At 39.1% G+C, this 18,244-nt stretch overlaps 1 protein-coding gene across 10 annotated transcripts in view; it reads right to left on the bottom strand.

Moving 5' to 3' along the window:
* ABLIM2 (actin binding LIM protein family member 2) overlaps positions 1 to 18,244 on the bottom strand; it is a 222,069-nt gene that overhangs the window by 40,579 nt on the left and 163,246 nt on the right. For 4 of the 10 annotated variants that reach the window (XR_012904395.2, XM_075930800.2, XM_075930803.2 and 1 more), the window contains 4 exons: positions 14,635 to 14,755; positions 11,963 to 12,061; positions 5,989 to 6,090; positions 5,323 to 5,376 (listed from right to left, as the gene is read on the bottom strand). Coding sequence is in view for 9 of the 10 variants with exons in the window: in XM_075930800.2 (XP_075786915.2) it covers positions 5,323 to 5,376; positions 5,989 to 6,090; positions 11,963 to 12,061; positions 14,635 to 14,755 (376 nt within the window). In the remaining variant the exon portion in view is untranslated. The remainder of the gene's footprint in view (positions 1 to 5,322; positions 5,377 to 5,988; positions 6,091 to 11,962; positions 12,062 to 14,634; positions 14,756 to 18,244) is intronic. The other 6 variants (XM_075930805.2, XM_075930802.2, XM_075930806.2 and 3 more) reach the window with 4 other exon arrangements.

The following is an 18,244-nucleotide window of genomic DNA, read 5'->3' as shown; positions in this document are numbered from 1 at the left end:
ATTTAAAGGCTTCAATAGCTGAGATATAAGTGAGAGGATTATTCTGGGAGGGGTGGGTGAGATTCTGTGGCCTGCACTGTGCAGCGGGTCAGACTAGATGATCATAATGGTCCCTTCTGACCTTTGTCTATGAGTCTATGAGTAACACAAAAAAACTTAAAAAACAACAAATAGTCTGGTAGCACTTTAAAGACTAACAAAACATGCAGATGGTATCATGAGCTTTTGTGGGCAGAGCCCACTTCTTCAGATGACCGGAGTTTTGGAGGTCCAGAACCAAGAATAAATAAGGGAAGGGGAGGGAGGAGAAAAAAATTGGAGTGAGGGAAAAAAGAGGACATTGGGTAGATAAGTTTCAAAGGGTTAGCTGAGCCAGTCTGTAAAAGGAAAAACTTAAAAAACAACAAATAGTCTATTAGCATCTTAAAGACTAAATAGTTAAAAGAGGCTGATAAGAACCATTAGTTTGCATTAGGAAAGGAAGAGTACTAACACCAGATTCTACACAGACATCAAGAACTATTGGCACCTTCATTCTTTGGTTAATTGATAATGTGTGAGCCAACCGATATCGCGATTTAAACCATTCTCATGAGAGTTAACCTTGAGAATGAAGTGGAGTTCCAGTCCTTCTCTGTGTATTTGGCCTGTGGAATTGGTATGAAACAAAACAGCAACTTGGAGATCCGTTAATGAGTATCCAGGGAGTTTAAAGTGTTCCCCAACATGTTTTTGTGTGTTGCCTTTTCGGATATCTGATTTGTGTTCATTAATTCTTTCTCGTAGGGACTGTTCAGTTTGTCCAATATATATTACAGTGCATCATTGCTGGCATGTGATGCCATAGATCACATTACTGGATGTGCAGTTAATTAAGCCTCTGATTTGGTGGCTGATGTGGTTGGGTCCAGTGATGAAATCGCTTGTATAGATGTGCGGGCAGAGTTGGCACTGGGGTTGATTGTAGGGGTGGGTTCCTGGATGCTTATGATGTAGCTGTGTAGTATGGTTACCGGAAAGGATTTATTTCAGGTTAGGGAGCTGACTGTAAGCGAGAATAGGCCTTTTCCCCAAGGTCTCTGACAGTAAGGGGTCATTTTCCAAGATAGGTTGTAAATTGTGGATAATGCGTTGGAGGGGTTTAAGTTGTGGTAATGACAAGTGGAATTCTTTTGTTTTCTCTTTTGGGTCTGTCTTGAAGCAGTTCATGTCTGGGTACTTTTTTGGCCCTGTCAATCTGTTTTTTCACTATTCCAGGTGGGTATTTCAGTTTTAAGAATGCTCTGCATAGATCCTGTAGATGTTTATCTCTGTCTGTGGGATTGGAGCAAATCCGGTTATATCTTAAGACTTGTCTGTAAACAGTAGATTGGGAAATGTGTCTGGGATGGAAGCTAGAGGCATGAAAGTAAGTGTAGCGGTCGGTAGGTTTCTGGTATAGGGTGGTAGAAATTTGTCCATCATTTAATTGTATTGTAATGTCAAGGAAGTGGATTTCTTTTGTGGACTGATATAGGCTGAGGTTGATAGTAGGGTGGAAGCTTGTGAAATCTTTGTGAAATTCTTCAAGGGTCTTTTTCCCGTGGGTCCATATGATGATGTCATCAATGTAGCATAAGTAAAGTAAGGATGTTAGGGGGTGAGAGCTGATTTGTTAGTTTCTAAGGTGCCACAGGACTGCTCATTTTTGCTGACGTCAATATAGTTATACCAGAATAAAAGTGAAAGAGATGAACCTGGCTCTTAGTTGTGAATGTCAGCATGAAAGCTGACCCAGAAAACATATGGCCAAGAAGAAAAACACCCTTTTTCAGAGTCATTTTTAGGCCTGGTCTACACTACCTTGGGCCACTGATCTAAGTTATGCAACTTCAGATGCATGACTAACGTAGCAGCAGTTGACTTACTTAGATCTGCTTACAATAGTATCTTCACTATGTTGAGTTGATGGCAGTTGCTCTCCCATAGACTCTTCCTGTGCTTCTCATTCCAATGGAGTACCAGAGTCAATGGGAGAGCACTCGGCAGTCGATTTATCACCTCTATACTAGAAGTGATAAATCGCCCCTTGCTGAATCAATTGCTGCCCATCGATCTGATGGGTAGCGTAGCATGCCCTTAGTAACCAGAGGCAGCTATAAAATAATTAAGGATGACATGCTCATGGACCAGGATGTTAGGGATAGATCCTCAGCTGGAGTAAACTGATGATCCACCAAAATCAATGAAGCTATGCCAATTTACACCAGCAAAGAATTTGGCTTTGCATTTTGCTTGTGATTTTCCCAAAATTCACTCCAAAGATTCAGACTTTTTTGCCTTGTCAGTAGCTTTTTAGCTTTGTTTGACTATTTATTATCAATGATTTGTAGCTCTGCAGAGAAGGAGAAATTAAAGGCTTTGGATAGACTTTAATGTTTGCTATTTATCCTAAAGCCAAGAGCTCAAATAAATGGATTCCATCTCATTGACACTGAGGTGACCTTAGTATGTGCAATGCAGATACTGTGAGCTGAAAACATCTATCAAAGTCCAAACAATAAAGAATATTAAAGCGCTACTGGAGCTTGCTTTGTTCTGAAGCTTAACCAGAACAGTCTCAGGGGCTATTTAAATGTCAATGATTTAAACCTGTTTATGCAATTGCCTAGCATCAGAAAGTTTGGTTATGGAGAATGTGTGCATGCTGACTCACTGTAATTAATCTCAGTTTGACTGATAAATGTAATAGTGCTGATACAATATGCTTAGACTTCTGCAACGCATTTTATTTTGTGCCACACAATATTTTGAATAAAAAAGAAGAAAGATGCAGAATGGTAATGGCACACATTAAAAAGATTACAAACTGCCTGATAGGTATCTATATAAGAAATCATTATCCGGTGGGTTATTTCTAGTTGGGTCTCACAAAAGGGTTCTTGGCCCTACATTACCATTTTTGTTAATGAGCCATAAAATCACCACTGATCAAGTTTGCAGACAATACCAAGATGGGAGGAGTGGTAAATAATGAAAAAAAGAGGTCACTTATTCAGTCCGATCTGGGTAGCTTGAGAAACTGGGCATAAGCAAACAGAGTGCATTTTAATATGGCTATAAGATACATGTGTACCTCTATGAAAAACTAATGGAGGGTGGGAGACTCTATTCCTAAGAAGCAGTGACTTGTGAAAAAGATGTCGGGTTCATGGTGGATAATTAGCTGAACATGAATTCCTAGTATGAGACTGTGGCTAAAAGGGCTAACACAAACCTTGGATGCATAAAGGGGGGAAATCTTGAGTAAGGGAACAGAGGGATTTTTACTTCTCTATTTGACACTGGTGTGACTGCTGCTGGACAACTCTGTTCTAGTGTCTACAAGTCAAGAAGGATGTTGAAACATTTGAAGAGGGCACAGATAAGAGCCATGGAAAGATTAAAAGGTTAGAAATATACCTGACGATGATAGTTTTGAAAAACTCAATATATTTAGCTCAGGGGTAACTTGATCAAAGTCTGTCAATTCCACCATGGGGACAAATTGAGACTTGAAATAAGAGAAATGTTTATTGGTGAGAATAATTGCACCTACAGTTGGAGCAATTTACCAAAGATTGTGGCAGATTCTTTAGCATGGGCAATTTTTAAATCTTGATTGGAGTTTTTAAAAACAATATACACCTTAGTTCAAAATGAATGAATTTGGGGGAGTTGTATGGCTTGTGTTTTGCAGGAGGCCAGACTAGATGATCACACTCTTCTGACCTTGAAATCTATGAATCAACAGCAGCCAGACAGAAACCCTTATTTATTTTCATTCTCCACAGCCATAAATCAGTAAGGTCTGATACTGGACACCATCCAGATTGGAAGAGTCAATGCCCTCCATGAAAAGAAACATAGGTAATTAAAAAAAAAAGTCAATGACTGGTACAATAGAACACCCTACTTTTGACAGTATAAAAGTTAATCAAAAATCTTAAATAGAACCATGAACCCAAATTGTGACTTGAAAAAAGACAGTCACACCCTGATTTGCTTCTGAAAATTTCAGCGGTTACATGTTTACACATGCGTAGCTTGCTGGGAGCTGGTGCATAGGAAGTCAGCTTTCAAATTGGCTCCCCACCAGCACCAGCTCCTGTGGAATCTGTCTCCCCCACACCGCTCTGCTGCCTCTGATACAGAGGCAGCAGCATGGGCAGGAAGGGATAGGGCAGGAGGCTGTGTAACCGTGTACACTATCACATCCCTAACTGGAGGTTGGGAACTCTAAATAATAGATTTAGCCAAGAAAACTGTTAGAGTTCAAGTAAATGCATAGCAGGCACTGGCTCTGGAAATCAACATACACAAGTGTAGACACAGCATGAAAAATAGAAGAACAGAAGACTACAAACTCTACTTAAAAATATCATTTTTGTGGTACTTAACTAGCTGTAGTACTTGTGAACTATAAAATACTGTCATTTTAAGCTGGGTCTTGAATTTTCAGAAGCTGATACCTGGATTTTACTTCACACATTTACAGTTTATATACATATTGAAATAAATATTGGCTGCTATTTTTAGCAGTTTTTCATGATGGTATCTGGTACCATTATGAAATTTTCTATTTTACGTCTTCATTTGAAGCACACATGATTTATACAAGTTCTTTTTTTTAAAGTGATGTGTCGTGTCAGATTACTACGTGCCACAAAAGCATTTTCTGTAGAGTTCTGTTGTTTAGGGATTTAGGTGCCAATCTTGCAATTGGGTCTGCCCATTCAGTTCCAATTGTATGGTGCAGATCAGAAGCCATCTTTAGTCAGGTCACAGCCATTAAAAAGGAAGATGTCCTCAACAGATATAACCTCATTAAGACTTATTCTAAGATTTTGATAAAGTAAAAAAATCTTGCAGATGAAAGATGGCTATTCAATATGCATCATACATCAATGAACTTAAAACTTTATTTTTTGGTGTAAAGTAGAAGCAAGAATTACCTTAAAATTTAGATATTCCCCAGGATCACCTGAAAACAGGATAGCAATATAATATATTTAACATACTACTGAGTCATTCTGATAATAAGCAAATTGCTTTAAATCAGTATTAGCTTTAAATTAATAATTCACAGCGAGACATTCCTATTCCAGCCACTTACTGAGTCTTCAGACTTCATGTTATGCTGATTTATCAATTTTCTGTGTTACTTCTTTTCCTTTTTAGATAATTGGGATTCTGGCACAATTAAATGAGAACATGATACCACAAGTAGTTCAATGGTAAATATGCACTTCCTTAACAAGGGCATGAGTAGAAAATAGTGCAGCAGAGAAAAGCAGACTGTACCATGCTGTCTGTAGATAGGGGGTTTCCTATAGATGTTATCTTTTACTCCAGTGTCTGAGAAAGAGGAAAGAAAAAAGTAAGAACAAAAGAGTAAGCAAGCAGTTTAGACTGTGCTTCTTTTGTTTATTCTCAGAAAAAAAAATCACTTGAGCAGAGATCATTCATTAATTGTAATGTGTAGCAACTGCTATTATAATACAATGCAAAATTTCTTATTAGTACACACTTACAACATTCTGAGCTGCATGGCTGCCCAAAATTTTTCATCAATCCTAAAGGGATATATGGCTCCATACCCAAAAGTTCATGTAGTAGATGGGTACTTAAAAATTCAGCCTAACAGCACATCCATAAATTCAACAGGCCTGTGCAACCAGCAGTAACATTTAAAGACAACTACATCTTCAAGAATTAACATAAAGTTGTCTCTTTGGGCTTCTCCTAGTGCAAACTTGTTTAGACATGGAAAAATGTTAAGAGGGTAATTCATTCACTTCTGAGATCATGTTTAACAGCTAACATATTTTCACTCTTCAGAAGAAATAAGGTTTTTTTTGTTATTGTTGTTCTACAGTTCAGAAAGCCATGCAAAGTCCATTGACAATTGAGGAGAAAATGAACACATGCCACAAGTTGAAGATTAAAAGCTATGCAGTGAATGCCTACCTGGAATATGGAAATGCCTAGGGGCCTGCTGATAGGCAGACGGCGAAGACTTGCTGTCTGAATACATGGATAAGCTTGGCGTGCTCCGACCACTTTCACTACCTCCAAGGGGAAGAGCAAAGAAAGCAGATAAAAGAAAAAAATGGAAAGCAAAGTAGAGTATTTCAAGCATAAAAAGCTCTCTCAAAATGACTTGTTAATCCAACATTTTTAAATAAATGGTTCAGTGTAAAGCCTCAGCCTGCTTATTGGCACCATGTCTGGTTTCTGATGTGACTCTCTTAGCAAAGGCAATACCGTACAGTGGTTCAATCACCAAATAGATCTAGGAATTGCAGTTTGCAATATCAGCAATAACACATACTTGATGGATAACATGAAGCATAAAGATCAGCCTCGCAGCTCTGTTTTGAAATCTAAAATTCTCTTCTCACAATGTGATACTGTTAAAAACAAATAAAATAAAAGAATCTCCAGGAATTTATAGGTTCTTTTTTTTTTCAAATGGCTTTTCATAGCCTTAAATGAGCAAATATATTAGGGAATTTTAGCAAAGTTTAAGGTTATGGCTTTAAATCATAGCCAGCTCTTAAAAACAATCAGTGAAATCATTCAGTAATGTTTAAATTAGTTCAAAGCAGGACTGCTCCAAAAAAGCAATTGTTATGGCTGAGTCATATCTTATTATATATATAAATTAATTATTGTTATTGAGGTCTTGTACCATGTTTATTCTAATTTCTCCCCAGTAGCCTTCTTTAGTGTTTTATAGATATGCAGCCAGGGTTGGATTATCAAGTCATGGATCTATAATGCCATAGCCAACTTGACAGAATTTAAAGGTACAGAGTATATTATTGATTCATACCCATTTATATCCTCATTTTGTCAAATTCTGTTGGAACCCCATTCATTTCCTGTCTATCAGTCCTCAGAGCACACTCTCTATGGCATTATAACCCTGCTTGGCAAACAAAAAAGTAAAGCTCTACTTTTTTAGGGTTGTAAAATACTGTTCATGTGTAGCATTGTTAAGCAACTAGAAGCTTAATATGATATTTTTACAAAACAGAACTGCTGACACAATTTGCAGTAACCATATTAGAGTGGATGGTACACAGAATTCATGGATATTAATGATGAAGGTACATCAGTTCTTTTGAAGAAAGGTCAGCTGCTCAGAATATAGCCATGTGGGAGAGAGGGATTTATGGGTAACTATGGATTAGTAGAAAGCCCATAGCAAAGGTATAAAATCTGGTAAACTGGAGATGGAGCACGGGATTGCAATTCACAAAGCTGAGCAGACTCTGTTGAGAAGCACTGGAGAAACAATAAATATAGTCCCAGAGAATGTTATGTATTCCATCATTTTAATCATGGGCCTGCCTTTGATGAAAGAATTTCTATTGACCTTAAAAGGAGCAGGACAAAGCCCCATAAGAAAAGAGGAGAGACCTGTGCGTCTCATGAATATTCCTGCTAATTAATCCACTTTAGTGTAGGGCTGTTACTTCCCAATAGAGTGTGGAATTAAATGAAAATAATTAAAACTACAAAACTATTAAGAATTAGTGCCATAGCCTGTCAGGTAGCAATGAATTGGTAAGAGGGTAACAATGTTTTAAGTATTCTGCATAGTTCAGAGACTGACATTTGAATATTAGTTTATATTCTCCAATTACTTCCAAGAATGGAGGGCTTGACTGTGGAGTTACTGCAAGTCATAAGTAAGGCCACGTCTATACTTACCCACAGATTGATACTTCAGAGACTGATCTGCTAGCATTTAATTTAGTAAGTTTAGTAAGGACCCATTAAATCAAATGCTGAGGTTGCCCCTTTCGGCACCAGTACTCCTACTCCTTGTGAGGAATAAGGGAAGTTAATGGGAGCGTTTCTCCCTTTGTTCTCCCGCTGTGGGGATGGCACCAAAGTTCAAATCAAGGTAGCTGGAGTTGTGTATCTTGATTCAAACATCTCCAAGTATAGACCTGGCCAAAGGGCAACATATCACCGTGCTGCTCTAGGGGCAAACCAGAATCTAACTTGTGAGTGATGGAATCACTATTTGGCTATCTTGCTTCAGGAAGAAAGCCAGGTGTACCAGCCATTTATCAGGTCCGGATTACTTCTCCCTCTGTGCCACTTCAGCTGCTGCACTTCACCTATTCCCCTGCTCCAACTAACTCACCTGTGTAGTCGATGGGGAGAAGCAGCCCTGTTGAAACCTATCTCCTGCCAAATTATGAACGTTTAGTAATACATCAAACCGAAGGCCAAAGTTAAAGGTCCACAAAGTCACATTCTGTAGCTTACAACAACGGTCAGGCCCTATATAATTGACTCTTGCCTGAGGTTTCCCTGAGTAAAAACTGAGTAAAGACCCCATGTCTGATCCCTTAGAACATACAACTACTGGAGAGAGAAGTTTTATAAAACTTAAAAAATAACAAATAGTCTGGCAGCACCTTCAAGACTAACAAAAAACGTAGTTGGTATCATGAGCTTTGGTGAGCACAACCCACTGCCTCAGATGAAGTGGGCTGTGCCCATGAAAGCTCACAATACCATCTACATGCAAGACTATTTGTTGATTTCAAGCTTTTCCAGTTACAGACTAATTTGGCTACTTCTCTGAAGCAGTTTTATAAAGTTTTGGTTTGGTTCTCTGCCAATAGAAGGGTGAAAAAATAGAACCATGAACTCTTTCCTGGATTTCATTTTATTTTATTTGGAAAGAATCCTGAAAGACATACTCATGTCTCTGGCTCTTAACAAGACAGGCTACCCTTTTAGCCTTGTATGTTTGCAGTGTCATGACCAGACCACAAGACATCCCCTCTCATGCCATTCCATGGTTGGTCAGGAAGAATATAGTGTCTTTTTATACCTCCTCCTTCTCAGCATTTTATTGCTAATCTCTTACATTTCCAATCTAGCCATTTAATTTTATTTTTCTAGAGGATGAAGGGTTTGGCAAGAATTTTGCAAATTCATGAAGCAGCTAGAGAGCCAGTGTAAGGGTGTTATGTCTGAAAATCATTCATGCCCTGGATCTCTTCAATGCACACAGTCACCAGTGGTCCAAAACAGAGATTCCAGAAATTATTTCTGAAATTGGGTCATTTTACATGTCCATATGTTCAGCATATGAACTTAAAGTTTTGAAAACAGCAATGATTCTTTTCAAGTTTTCAAAATGAAAGAATACTAAAATGGAATAAAAATGACATGTCCTGGAAAATGTGGTTCTCAAATTAAGAAACACAAGGCACATTTCATTGCATTCTGAAGGTGGGATTTTCAAAAGCTCTCAGCATTGGCTTCTCACTAACTCAATTTCATTAATGGGAGCATAGCTAAACCAATTCTGAGTGTTTTTGAAAATCCTCACATTTCTGACTTGTGATGGGCATGAACTGTGGGATAAGTGAGGATGTCGTTTTATTGAGGCAGTCACAGAAATCAGAGAGTCCTTCACTTTTATGATTAAAAAACAAACAAAAACCACCCAACCTAAGAAGATGTAACCAGATGATTTGAGGACTTTTGTAGTAAACGTAAGAGGTGAGAGTCAAACCTGTTATACCTGCCAACCTAAACTGTGGGTGGTCAAAACAAAGAGAAAAAGCTCAGTAACAACATTCTTATGACTAGAAAAGAGCCAACATTGGGAACTGTCAGCGAGAAGCTAAGTCAAAGCCCATTGAAGTCAAGAGAAAGGCCTATTGGACTGGTGAAGTTTCTCTCACCGAGAAATTTAAAGAAAAATATTGTTACATAAACATGGAGAGTTTTTTTGAGTTTATAAAGGTCAGGTCTTGTATCGTCATTTGTGTACATTCAAACTTGTTCATGTCTCTGAGACATGCACACCTCCAATTATTTTGACCTCAAATGGCAAAAATAAATCTTATCTTGAGCCTACGACACTTGACAATAGTTTATCAATATTCCCATGGCCTTTGCACAATGAATTCTCCGGGGCTTTCCCTGTATTTTTAAAAATAGAGACGATAAGGTAAACCTTCTACCAAGATAAAGAAGGAGGGAATCCTAGTCTTCAGAACAAATCACTTGGAGATCTCAACTCTCCCTTTTTTATTATTATTTGTTGTGACACTAATTCAATGTACAACAATGGGGAAACTACGTAATCCTTATTTAACCCATGTGTAAATTGTATACAAATACTTACCTACCTCATAGGAGAGTTATGTGGCTTACTTAGTTTATAAATGTTTTGCAAAAATGTTCCTTGATAACAGGTGCTACAGAAATGCAAAATATTATTATTTTGATTAATTTACTAATTGTTATGCTGTAACAACAGGCTGCCGCCTGATGGATTGTTTCCAAATGATAGTAGTAAATAATTGCTTGATGCACATCGCAACGACAGGTAGCCCTGAACATACACTGGTTTAAATGTGATCCAATAAAGTGGTGCTAAGCAACTGCCAACTGAATTTCAAATGAGAGCATTCCACATTGTGTAATCATGCAGTGCAGTACACAGACAGGTTTTCTAGCTAAATGCATCCGCTCTGATAAATTGTCCAGCTGTACAGTAAACATAAAACTCCACCCGTGCAGAGACTGATATGATACAAGAGAGTGATTCAGCCCTTCTAGATGTGTATGTGTGTGTGGGGGGGGGGGGGGGGAGGAACGGAATCTTTGTAGGTAGATCGTCTGTTAAAATGGCATCACTTTGTTTAAACTTCTTCCTTTCCAAAATACTCTTTGCGGAGGACACATTTGTAGGATATGGATCTGATTCTGCTCTTATTTACACCAATGTAACCCCAATGATTTCAATAGAGTTACTCCTATATAAACTGGAACCCAAACCTGACCTATTGTCTGTATTCCCAAAGATACTGAGCAACTGCTACTCACGCCAACCTTTAAAAATAACCCCTACTCATATATTTGACTCTTGGTCTATATTTGACTCTTGGTCTTTCAGGGAGTCACCTCCCTTCCTGTAACTGCTCTGATGACAAAGCTTCCTCAACTCAAATAGGACACATAGAATACAGGATGCAAAAGGAATTGAAAATGCCTGTGATTCCTGTCTGTTTGCTTCCTCTAACTCTCCACCCCAGTCCTCTTGGAAGGACACCGTTGTGGTCATTCATCATGGCACTTTCTTCTTTTTTAAGCAACATGCCAAGCAAAAGTATACTCTGCCTCAAAGGTTCCAGAGATTCCCCCATCTCAGTGACCTGTCTCCAGCATGCAGAACATTTAAAGTGCCTTTGTGAAATACTTTTACAGGAATGAGTGTCAATTTATCAAAATAAACTACACAGGATTAAATAAAATACAGGACTATGTAGCACTTTAAAGACTAACAAGATGGTTTATTAAAGCTCATCATCTAATAAACCATCTTGTTAGTCTTTAAAGTGCTACATAGTCCTGTATTTTGTTTCAGCTACACCAGACTAACACAGCTGCATTTCTATTAGGATTAAATAAAGTTTCTATGCTTTAAAGTTGATGGGCCAGCTCAATGGAACTATGCTGATTTAACCAGCTGCAGATCTGGCCCTCTAGATGTTAACTGTGTTAAAATGGACTAGCTCTCTCAATGTATTGTAAGGATACATGAATATTTGATCCTCTAGGGCATTAACGTCCCTTATTCCAATATCCAGTTAGCTTCACTAAACCATGGAAATAATGTTAAATATTTATTTAAACAATAATAAACAAAATTTACAATTTTCTCCCCTTCCCCCATCTTCAGATTTTTTTTCCCTTTGGAAAAAAACATTAAAACATTCACACACACACAAAAACACCACAGCAGGTCTCTCAGACTTACATGGTATGTCAAGAAAGCACTCACACAAAGTTAAGACAGACTATCCAGTTGGAAGCCATGCTTGCACAAAGAAAGTCAAAACACATGTGGAGAATCTACAGTTATCACAGCACAGTTGGCATTCCTGGACCTTACCTTTGAAGAAAGGGATGTAATGATGTCTGAATGTAGATGTAGGGCTTGGGTGTTGGGACAGGGAGATGCAGCTACTGGTACCAAGAGTCTGAGTACCAGCTAGGGGGCAACAAAGAGTAAGTGAAAATAAACTATTTAGTTCACTTACTGAAAACCATAAAATATTCCTAGCAATGACACCCTTCTCATAGGAACATGTTTCTCCACCTGACATAGAAACTTGGAAAACAGTACAGTTTGTTGTAGTTGAGCTCCAGTTTGTTTTCAGGTTTCTAAAATAATAAAGGTCATATTTGCAGTGCGGTAAGGGACAGAGACGCTTGATGAATGGAAAGAGAAAAACACACAAAATACTGATAAATTTATTGGCTGTTATTCACTATATGATCAGGAGGGCTGGGTTTACACCTTACATGCCCTAGGCTTAGCATCTTCAGCTCCACCCTCCACTCCCTGTCCACAGCTGCCCTTTGTGTTGTCCATAAAAATGAAAGGAAAAGAAATATAAACACAGCCTCCTCAGGAAGGCACAAACCCCTCCACCATGCCTGGCACTCCCAGCCTGCACCAAGGGGCAACCTGCACACCCTAGGTGACGCATGAAGGAGGAAATGGCTCTCTCTCCATGGTGCCCAGTCCCCAAAAGTCTTCCCTCCCTCCCGCAGCTCTGCAGAGCAGCTTCACTCATTCACTTGCATAGGCAGAGGCGGAGACACCAACCACACCCTTCCCTCTCTCCTTGGAATAGGGTGATTGAGATTGGGAAGGGAGGTGGATGTGCCCAGCCCCTTCAACAGCCACCCTACCTGTCTGTGATTCACAGCATCCTCAGGCAGGCTGACTCAGAATCTCACCCTGCTCTAGCCACTCATGCTGGGTGGCTACCAATCTGTACCAGGAGCCTGGATTCCTGGAGGGCAGCTGTATTAACTTTTGACCCACTTTTAACTTCTAAGCTGCCTCCTTCCGCCCCAGAACACCTGCACCCATAGGCACATGTCTACTGTGCCTAATTGGAAATCCAGCCTGGATGATCAGAATGATCCTGTCTGCTCTTGGGATCTATGAATTTAATAGGTGGACCATCAGAAAATATTCTAGAGAAAGGGACCATGAAGAGCACAATCTTGAGCAAAATCAGTGTTTTTAAAAGCCGCAACAGGGATGACATGTCCATAATGGGTCTAAGTGAAATGAAATGGGGAGATACAACATCTCTTTCTTTGCTAGCAACTTTGTTAGGGTAAGGTCCAGCTCACACTCAAGCTGCTGTTTTGCTATTAGATTAAAGGATACAGGACAAGCTCACGATGCTGTAAGATACTTATGCACATGTCTGACTTAAGACTCCAAGAAGCCCCATTGGCATTGTATGCTTAAAATTAGGTATGTGCTTAAGTGCTTTGCTGAACCACAGCCTTAAATCTTTCTCAAAAAGCCCTTTTTTGCTGTAACACCTTGCTGTGTGAAAAAATACTGTCAAAACAAATACAGGTTAAAAAGCACTTGCAGCCACACCCCAAAGGTACTTTGGGTTAGGAATTGTTTGTTTTCCTTCCCCTGCCTACCCTGCTCCCATAGCGTGCAACCAAGCAGAATCCTGACAGAATGGCCAGTCTTAGGAAAGAATAGTTCACCCTTTGCAGTAGATCTTTGATGCTCTACCAGTATTTTTTCATCCCACCAAAGATTGTACGAGTTATGCATCCTGACAAAAATCAGAAGGGGCTGAATCCTTCCCCAAATGTGTAGCACTCCTGCTGCTATGACCTCTGGCTATAAAAAGGGCTCTATTACAGGGGAGTTCTGATCACTACACCGGCAATTTCTCCATTCTGGTCATTAGTCCCTGAGGGTATGTCTTTACTTGCACCCTCTTTCGAGAGAGGGATGCAAATGCAGACATTTGAAATTGCAAATGAAGCCAGGATTTAAATATCCCGCACTTCATTTGCATATTTGCGTTATGGTGCTATTTCGAAATAGCGCTATTTCGAAATAACAGATGCTGTTACGACACAGTGATTTTGAGAGAAAACCCTTCTCTCGAAATAACTTCTCAAAATAAGGGTTTTCTCTTGAAATAACTGTGTCTTAACAGCATCTGTTATTTCGAAATAGCGCCATAACGCAAATATGCAAATGAAGCGCAAGATAATTAAATCCCAGCTTCCTGTGCAATTTCGAATGTCTGCATGTGCATCCCTCTCTCGAAAGAGACTGCAAGTCTAGACATACCCTGATTTCCCTCCCCCACCATGAAACATTACTCTGCAGTTCAAAGGTATGAAGTGCCATTCTTGGCAACACATTCGCTCCTTGCACTGGACAGTGGAACAATTGTGTTTTGCTGTTTAGATTCCCATGATCATTAAGACTAGGGACAGGATTTAATATTTAATCCATTGATTTTTCTGTTTTCAGCTACCATTCATTCAACACATAAATTCCTAATTCCCATTAAGTTTTATGAAAAAAATCACTGCATGAGCATAACTAAAGGTGTGTTTATCCCCCAGAACTAACATGCATGTTGTAATACACTTGAAAAGGGAGACTGGAATTGCTTTCCACAATATAAACCTTTCTCTTGGTGTCTTCTATACTTCTTAAATAGGCCAAAGTGGTGAGGAGGGAAAGCAGAGATTAAATTAACCTGCTTTGTCAATTACCTGGTCTGCTGTAATGCTGAGGAGAATGGGATGTTGGAGTGTAGCGACCATAACCCAGAGATCCAGTAGAACTCGGACTTGATGTCCTATACTGTTTGAAAGATCTATCGTCTTGGTCACCCTGAGAAGAAAGGCGGGGGGGAGAAATCTAAGTCAATAGGAAAGACAGAATGAATTGCAAGACATTCAGAAGTTATCCAAACTCCATTGTTGTTTTTCTGCCCTGTATGCAAAGGGTCCAATTCTGTCCTCATGCTCCATGCAATCATAATGAATACAGCCATACACATCTCACATCTTCTATGATTAGAGCAGTCCCAGAGTTGCCAGACATGTCAGAGAATGGTCATATAAACACAGGAGGCAACATGTGAGAAATGAGTCCAAAATGAAGATACACTTTGAAAAGAACATATTATAGCAGAAATGTTCTGTTTTAGCTCCACAGGCCAGATTCCCAATTTGTTTGTGCCTTATGTATTTGTTTATACCCAAGCAAAGTAAATGTAAGATGGGACCCAATAAAACTGACAGCATTTTACATTCATTTTGTACATGTAGAAATGACTATGCAAGGTGCCAGCCAGTATAGAAGCAAGCTTCATCTGCTTAATTACAGTATGCAGATCTAATGTGCCTTTTGTATAAACACACTCAGTTCTACAAACCAAACACATCCAGTAATATTTAGGTGATCAATTTATGCATCAATATGTAGCTTAGATTTAATGTTTGAGCATTAACACTTCCCATTTAAATCTATATTCTAATTCCTGCAAATGTACCTCATAAGGCTTTTCCCTTAGGCAGATTTAGTCCACTTCTCCCAAAATCACTGCAAAGATTTTAATTTGCTTTTAAAAAAATTAAACTACAAACTGGTGGCTGAAAAAGTTTTGTTTTTTTAGGAAGCAAAGCGCTACTTACGTAGAAACCACTTTTGAATAATTAGCATAATTCTGGGATTCCATTTTCTTAGTTCTTATTTAGGAAAATCATAATCTGCCTGATTCAAGGTGAATTAAAAAAATAACAGTCTCAGATTAATCTGTCCTAAAGAAAACCTGTGTGAAGGGTCCTAAGAAAATCCCTTGCAGAATGCTTCCCCCAATATTACATTGTTGGGGTGGGAGAGAGAGAGAGTGTTCCTCAAAGTATGTCACAAAGCCACCCTCCATCTTGGGAGATCTCTAGGGATGTCTGAATTCTAAGGGACCAGCTGATGGCCAGGCTCTGTATCATGGAGGCCTTGTGTCTCCTTATGTGCTTTTCCCTTGTCCCAGCACTCTCTCCCAAATTTCTGGCAGTGCAGCTCCATCACATCCACAGAGCCAGGGATGACTCCTGATCCCAGCTGCTCTGTGATTTGCCCAGAGTCCTAGGAATATTCCATAATCCAGAATTGGGACAACATACATCAATTGGCCCCAGTTCAGCCATCATTTACTTTCAGTGCTTTCCCTGTTTTCTTTCCCTGGGCAGGTCCCAGACTCACAAAGTACTCTTTGCAGGGTTCAAAAGAGGAGTCGTGGTGCCAGAGGGACACTTTCACATGGGTGAAAAGGCATCTGTGCCTAATGGATTCCCTCCAGGTGTGTATATGAGATAGGAAAGTAAAGAGTGATCAGGGTCTGTAGAAGCATTTGAAGATGTGGCCCTCAAAAAGGATGACCTGCAGATTTAGGGGCCTACTGTGCCGTCAAAAATACAGTCATGCAGAGCAAGCGGTTTTTTATGAAGCCACATGGCAATGGACAACAATGTATCTGAAGATAGAAACAAGACCTTGAGGCGTTTTTTTTAAAATGCCTGTTTAAGAATTCAAAATGGTCCAAAAAAAGGAAAATTATTTATGCCTGTATTCCCAGCCTTCACTTTTGATTGCCACCAACGGCTCCCTATGCTTACTTAAATCCCATGCTCATGCTGAAATACTTCTGAATGCCCTTTCCTAAGTAGTTGCATATCATCTACATTCTTACTTCTGAATAACGTACCCCAGGCAAAACAGCATAATGTCTTTGGGAGGCATTCTTTATGAAGTAGAACCTAATGAATAGTTATTTACCCACCATAGCAGTGTCACTAATACGCTAAATAGTGTACAGGCAGTCCCCGAGTTACATACAAGATAGGGACTGTAGGTTTGTTCTTAAGTTGAATTTGTATGTAAGTCGGAACTGGTACATATTGTAGGGGAAACTCTAGCCAAATATTTCTCCAAATATTTCTCAGTTTTATTCTCCCACACCTCACTTCCCTCAGTCCTTTATTCTCAAGCTGAGGTGTCTGCTGAGAAAAGCCGCTCCACGGCTCCCTGGTCTGCTGGGGGGGGGGGGGGGGGGCGCTAGCTTCGCATCTCCCTGGTCTGCTGGGGGGAAGCAGCTAGTGCGGGGTTGCCTCACCCCGTTTGTAAGTAGGGATCCGATGTAAGTCGGATCCATGTAACCCGGGGACTGCCTGTAGTATATTAATCTTGAGGAAAGTCCTGTAATGCTACTTATTTCAAAGCAGGCTGAATAGGAATGTAGGTAACAAGTACAGTGCCATCCTCAGCACAGAAAATATATTCTGCAGTGTGAGAGCAAACTATGGGCATATTTCAATATCCTTAAAGAATGTATGTGACTTCATGAATCACAACCGTTTTAAGACAAAGTACCAATATAACCTTTGGAGATTACTATTATGTCGGACAACAGATGGCCAGAAAGTGAGGTTATTATACTTCTAAAATACTGATATTTCCACTTTGATTATCTCAATCTTTACTTTCTGCATCTCTTTGGTCTCTGTAGGAAATAGTCTGCTAAAATCATGAAATACAACAATAAAAATAGTATCTTTCTTTTTTAAAAAGTTATCAAATAAATTACATTTCTAATTGATAACTACTTTTCTCTCTGAGTTCTAGTAACAGTTTGTACTTTATGATATTTAAGGGAAACTATCAATTCTTATTGGGCTGAAATGTTCTATCTGTTACAATAATTTTACAACAGCTTAATTCCACTTAGTACAATGAAGTGAAAAGAGGACATAAAATTGGTGAAGTAATGAGTCATGCCTGCCAGATTTATTTATATTCCATCTACATAAACTAGAAATCACTGTTCCTGAAAGTGGTATTTTTTGGGTGTGATGTTGTTGTGTTGTTTCCAAAGTGGTATTCCTTGAACTGGCATCTTTAACAATGATGTGTTCTGGGTACTGGTACAGTTCCATTAAAGTCAATGGATGTATACTGATCAGCTGTGTATCTGACTCCAGATGTGTGCAAATATACAGACAGATAGTTTAATTACATGAATATACAGATGGTTTAACCTTGTGTGGGGAAAAAGTGGATAGAAAGAGCCACATCAAGGCCCTAGTCCAGGCCAACTAAAAAAGTTAGTTGTTAAATCCAAAAGCAGATTACAGTTCCGAATGTTATTTATTTGGTAACATATGACAAAAGTTATGATCATCTAAACTGTATTACATGAACTATTTCTGAAATAGAAATGCAGATGACAGTCAATGAAACAGAAACATTCAGGTGACAATATAGAAGCACAGCAGCTGTTTGATATAAGTAACAGTATTAAAGAAACCTCTTTATAAAGAC

The sequence above is a fragment of the Pelodiscus sinensis genome, chromosome 4 (genome assembly GCF_052426305.1).
Source record: "Pelodiscus sinensis isolate ZL-2025 chromosome 4, ASM5242630v1, whole genome shotgun sequence".
Lineage (NCBI taxonomy): Eukaryota > Metazoa > Chordata > Testudines > Trionychidae > Pelodiscus > Pelodiscus sinensis.
The sequence above is the reverse complement of the archived record's forward strand: the minus strand, read 5'-3'. Positions and strand labels throughout refer to the sequence as shown.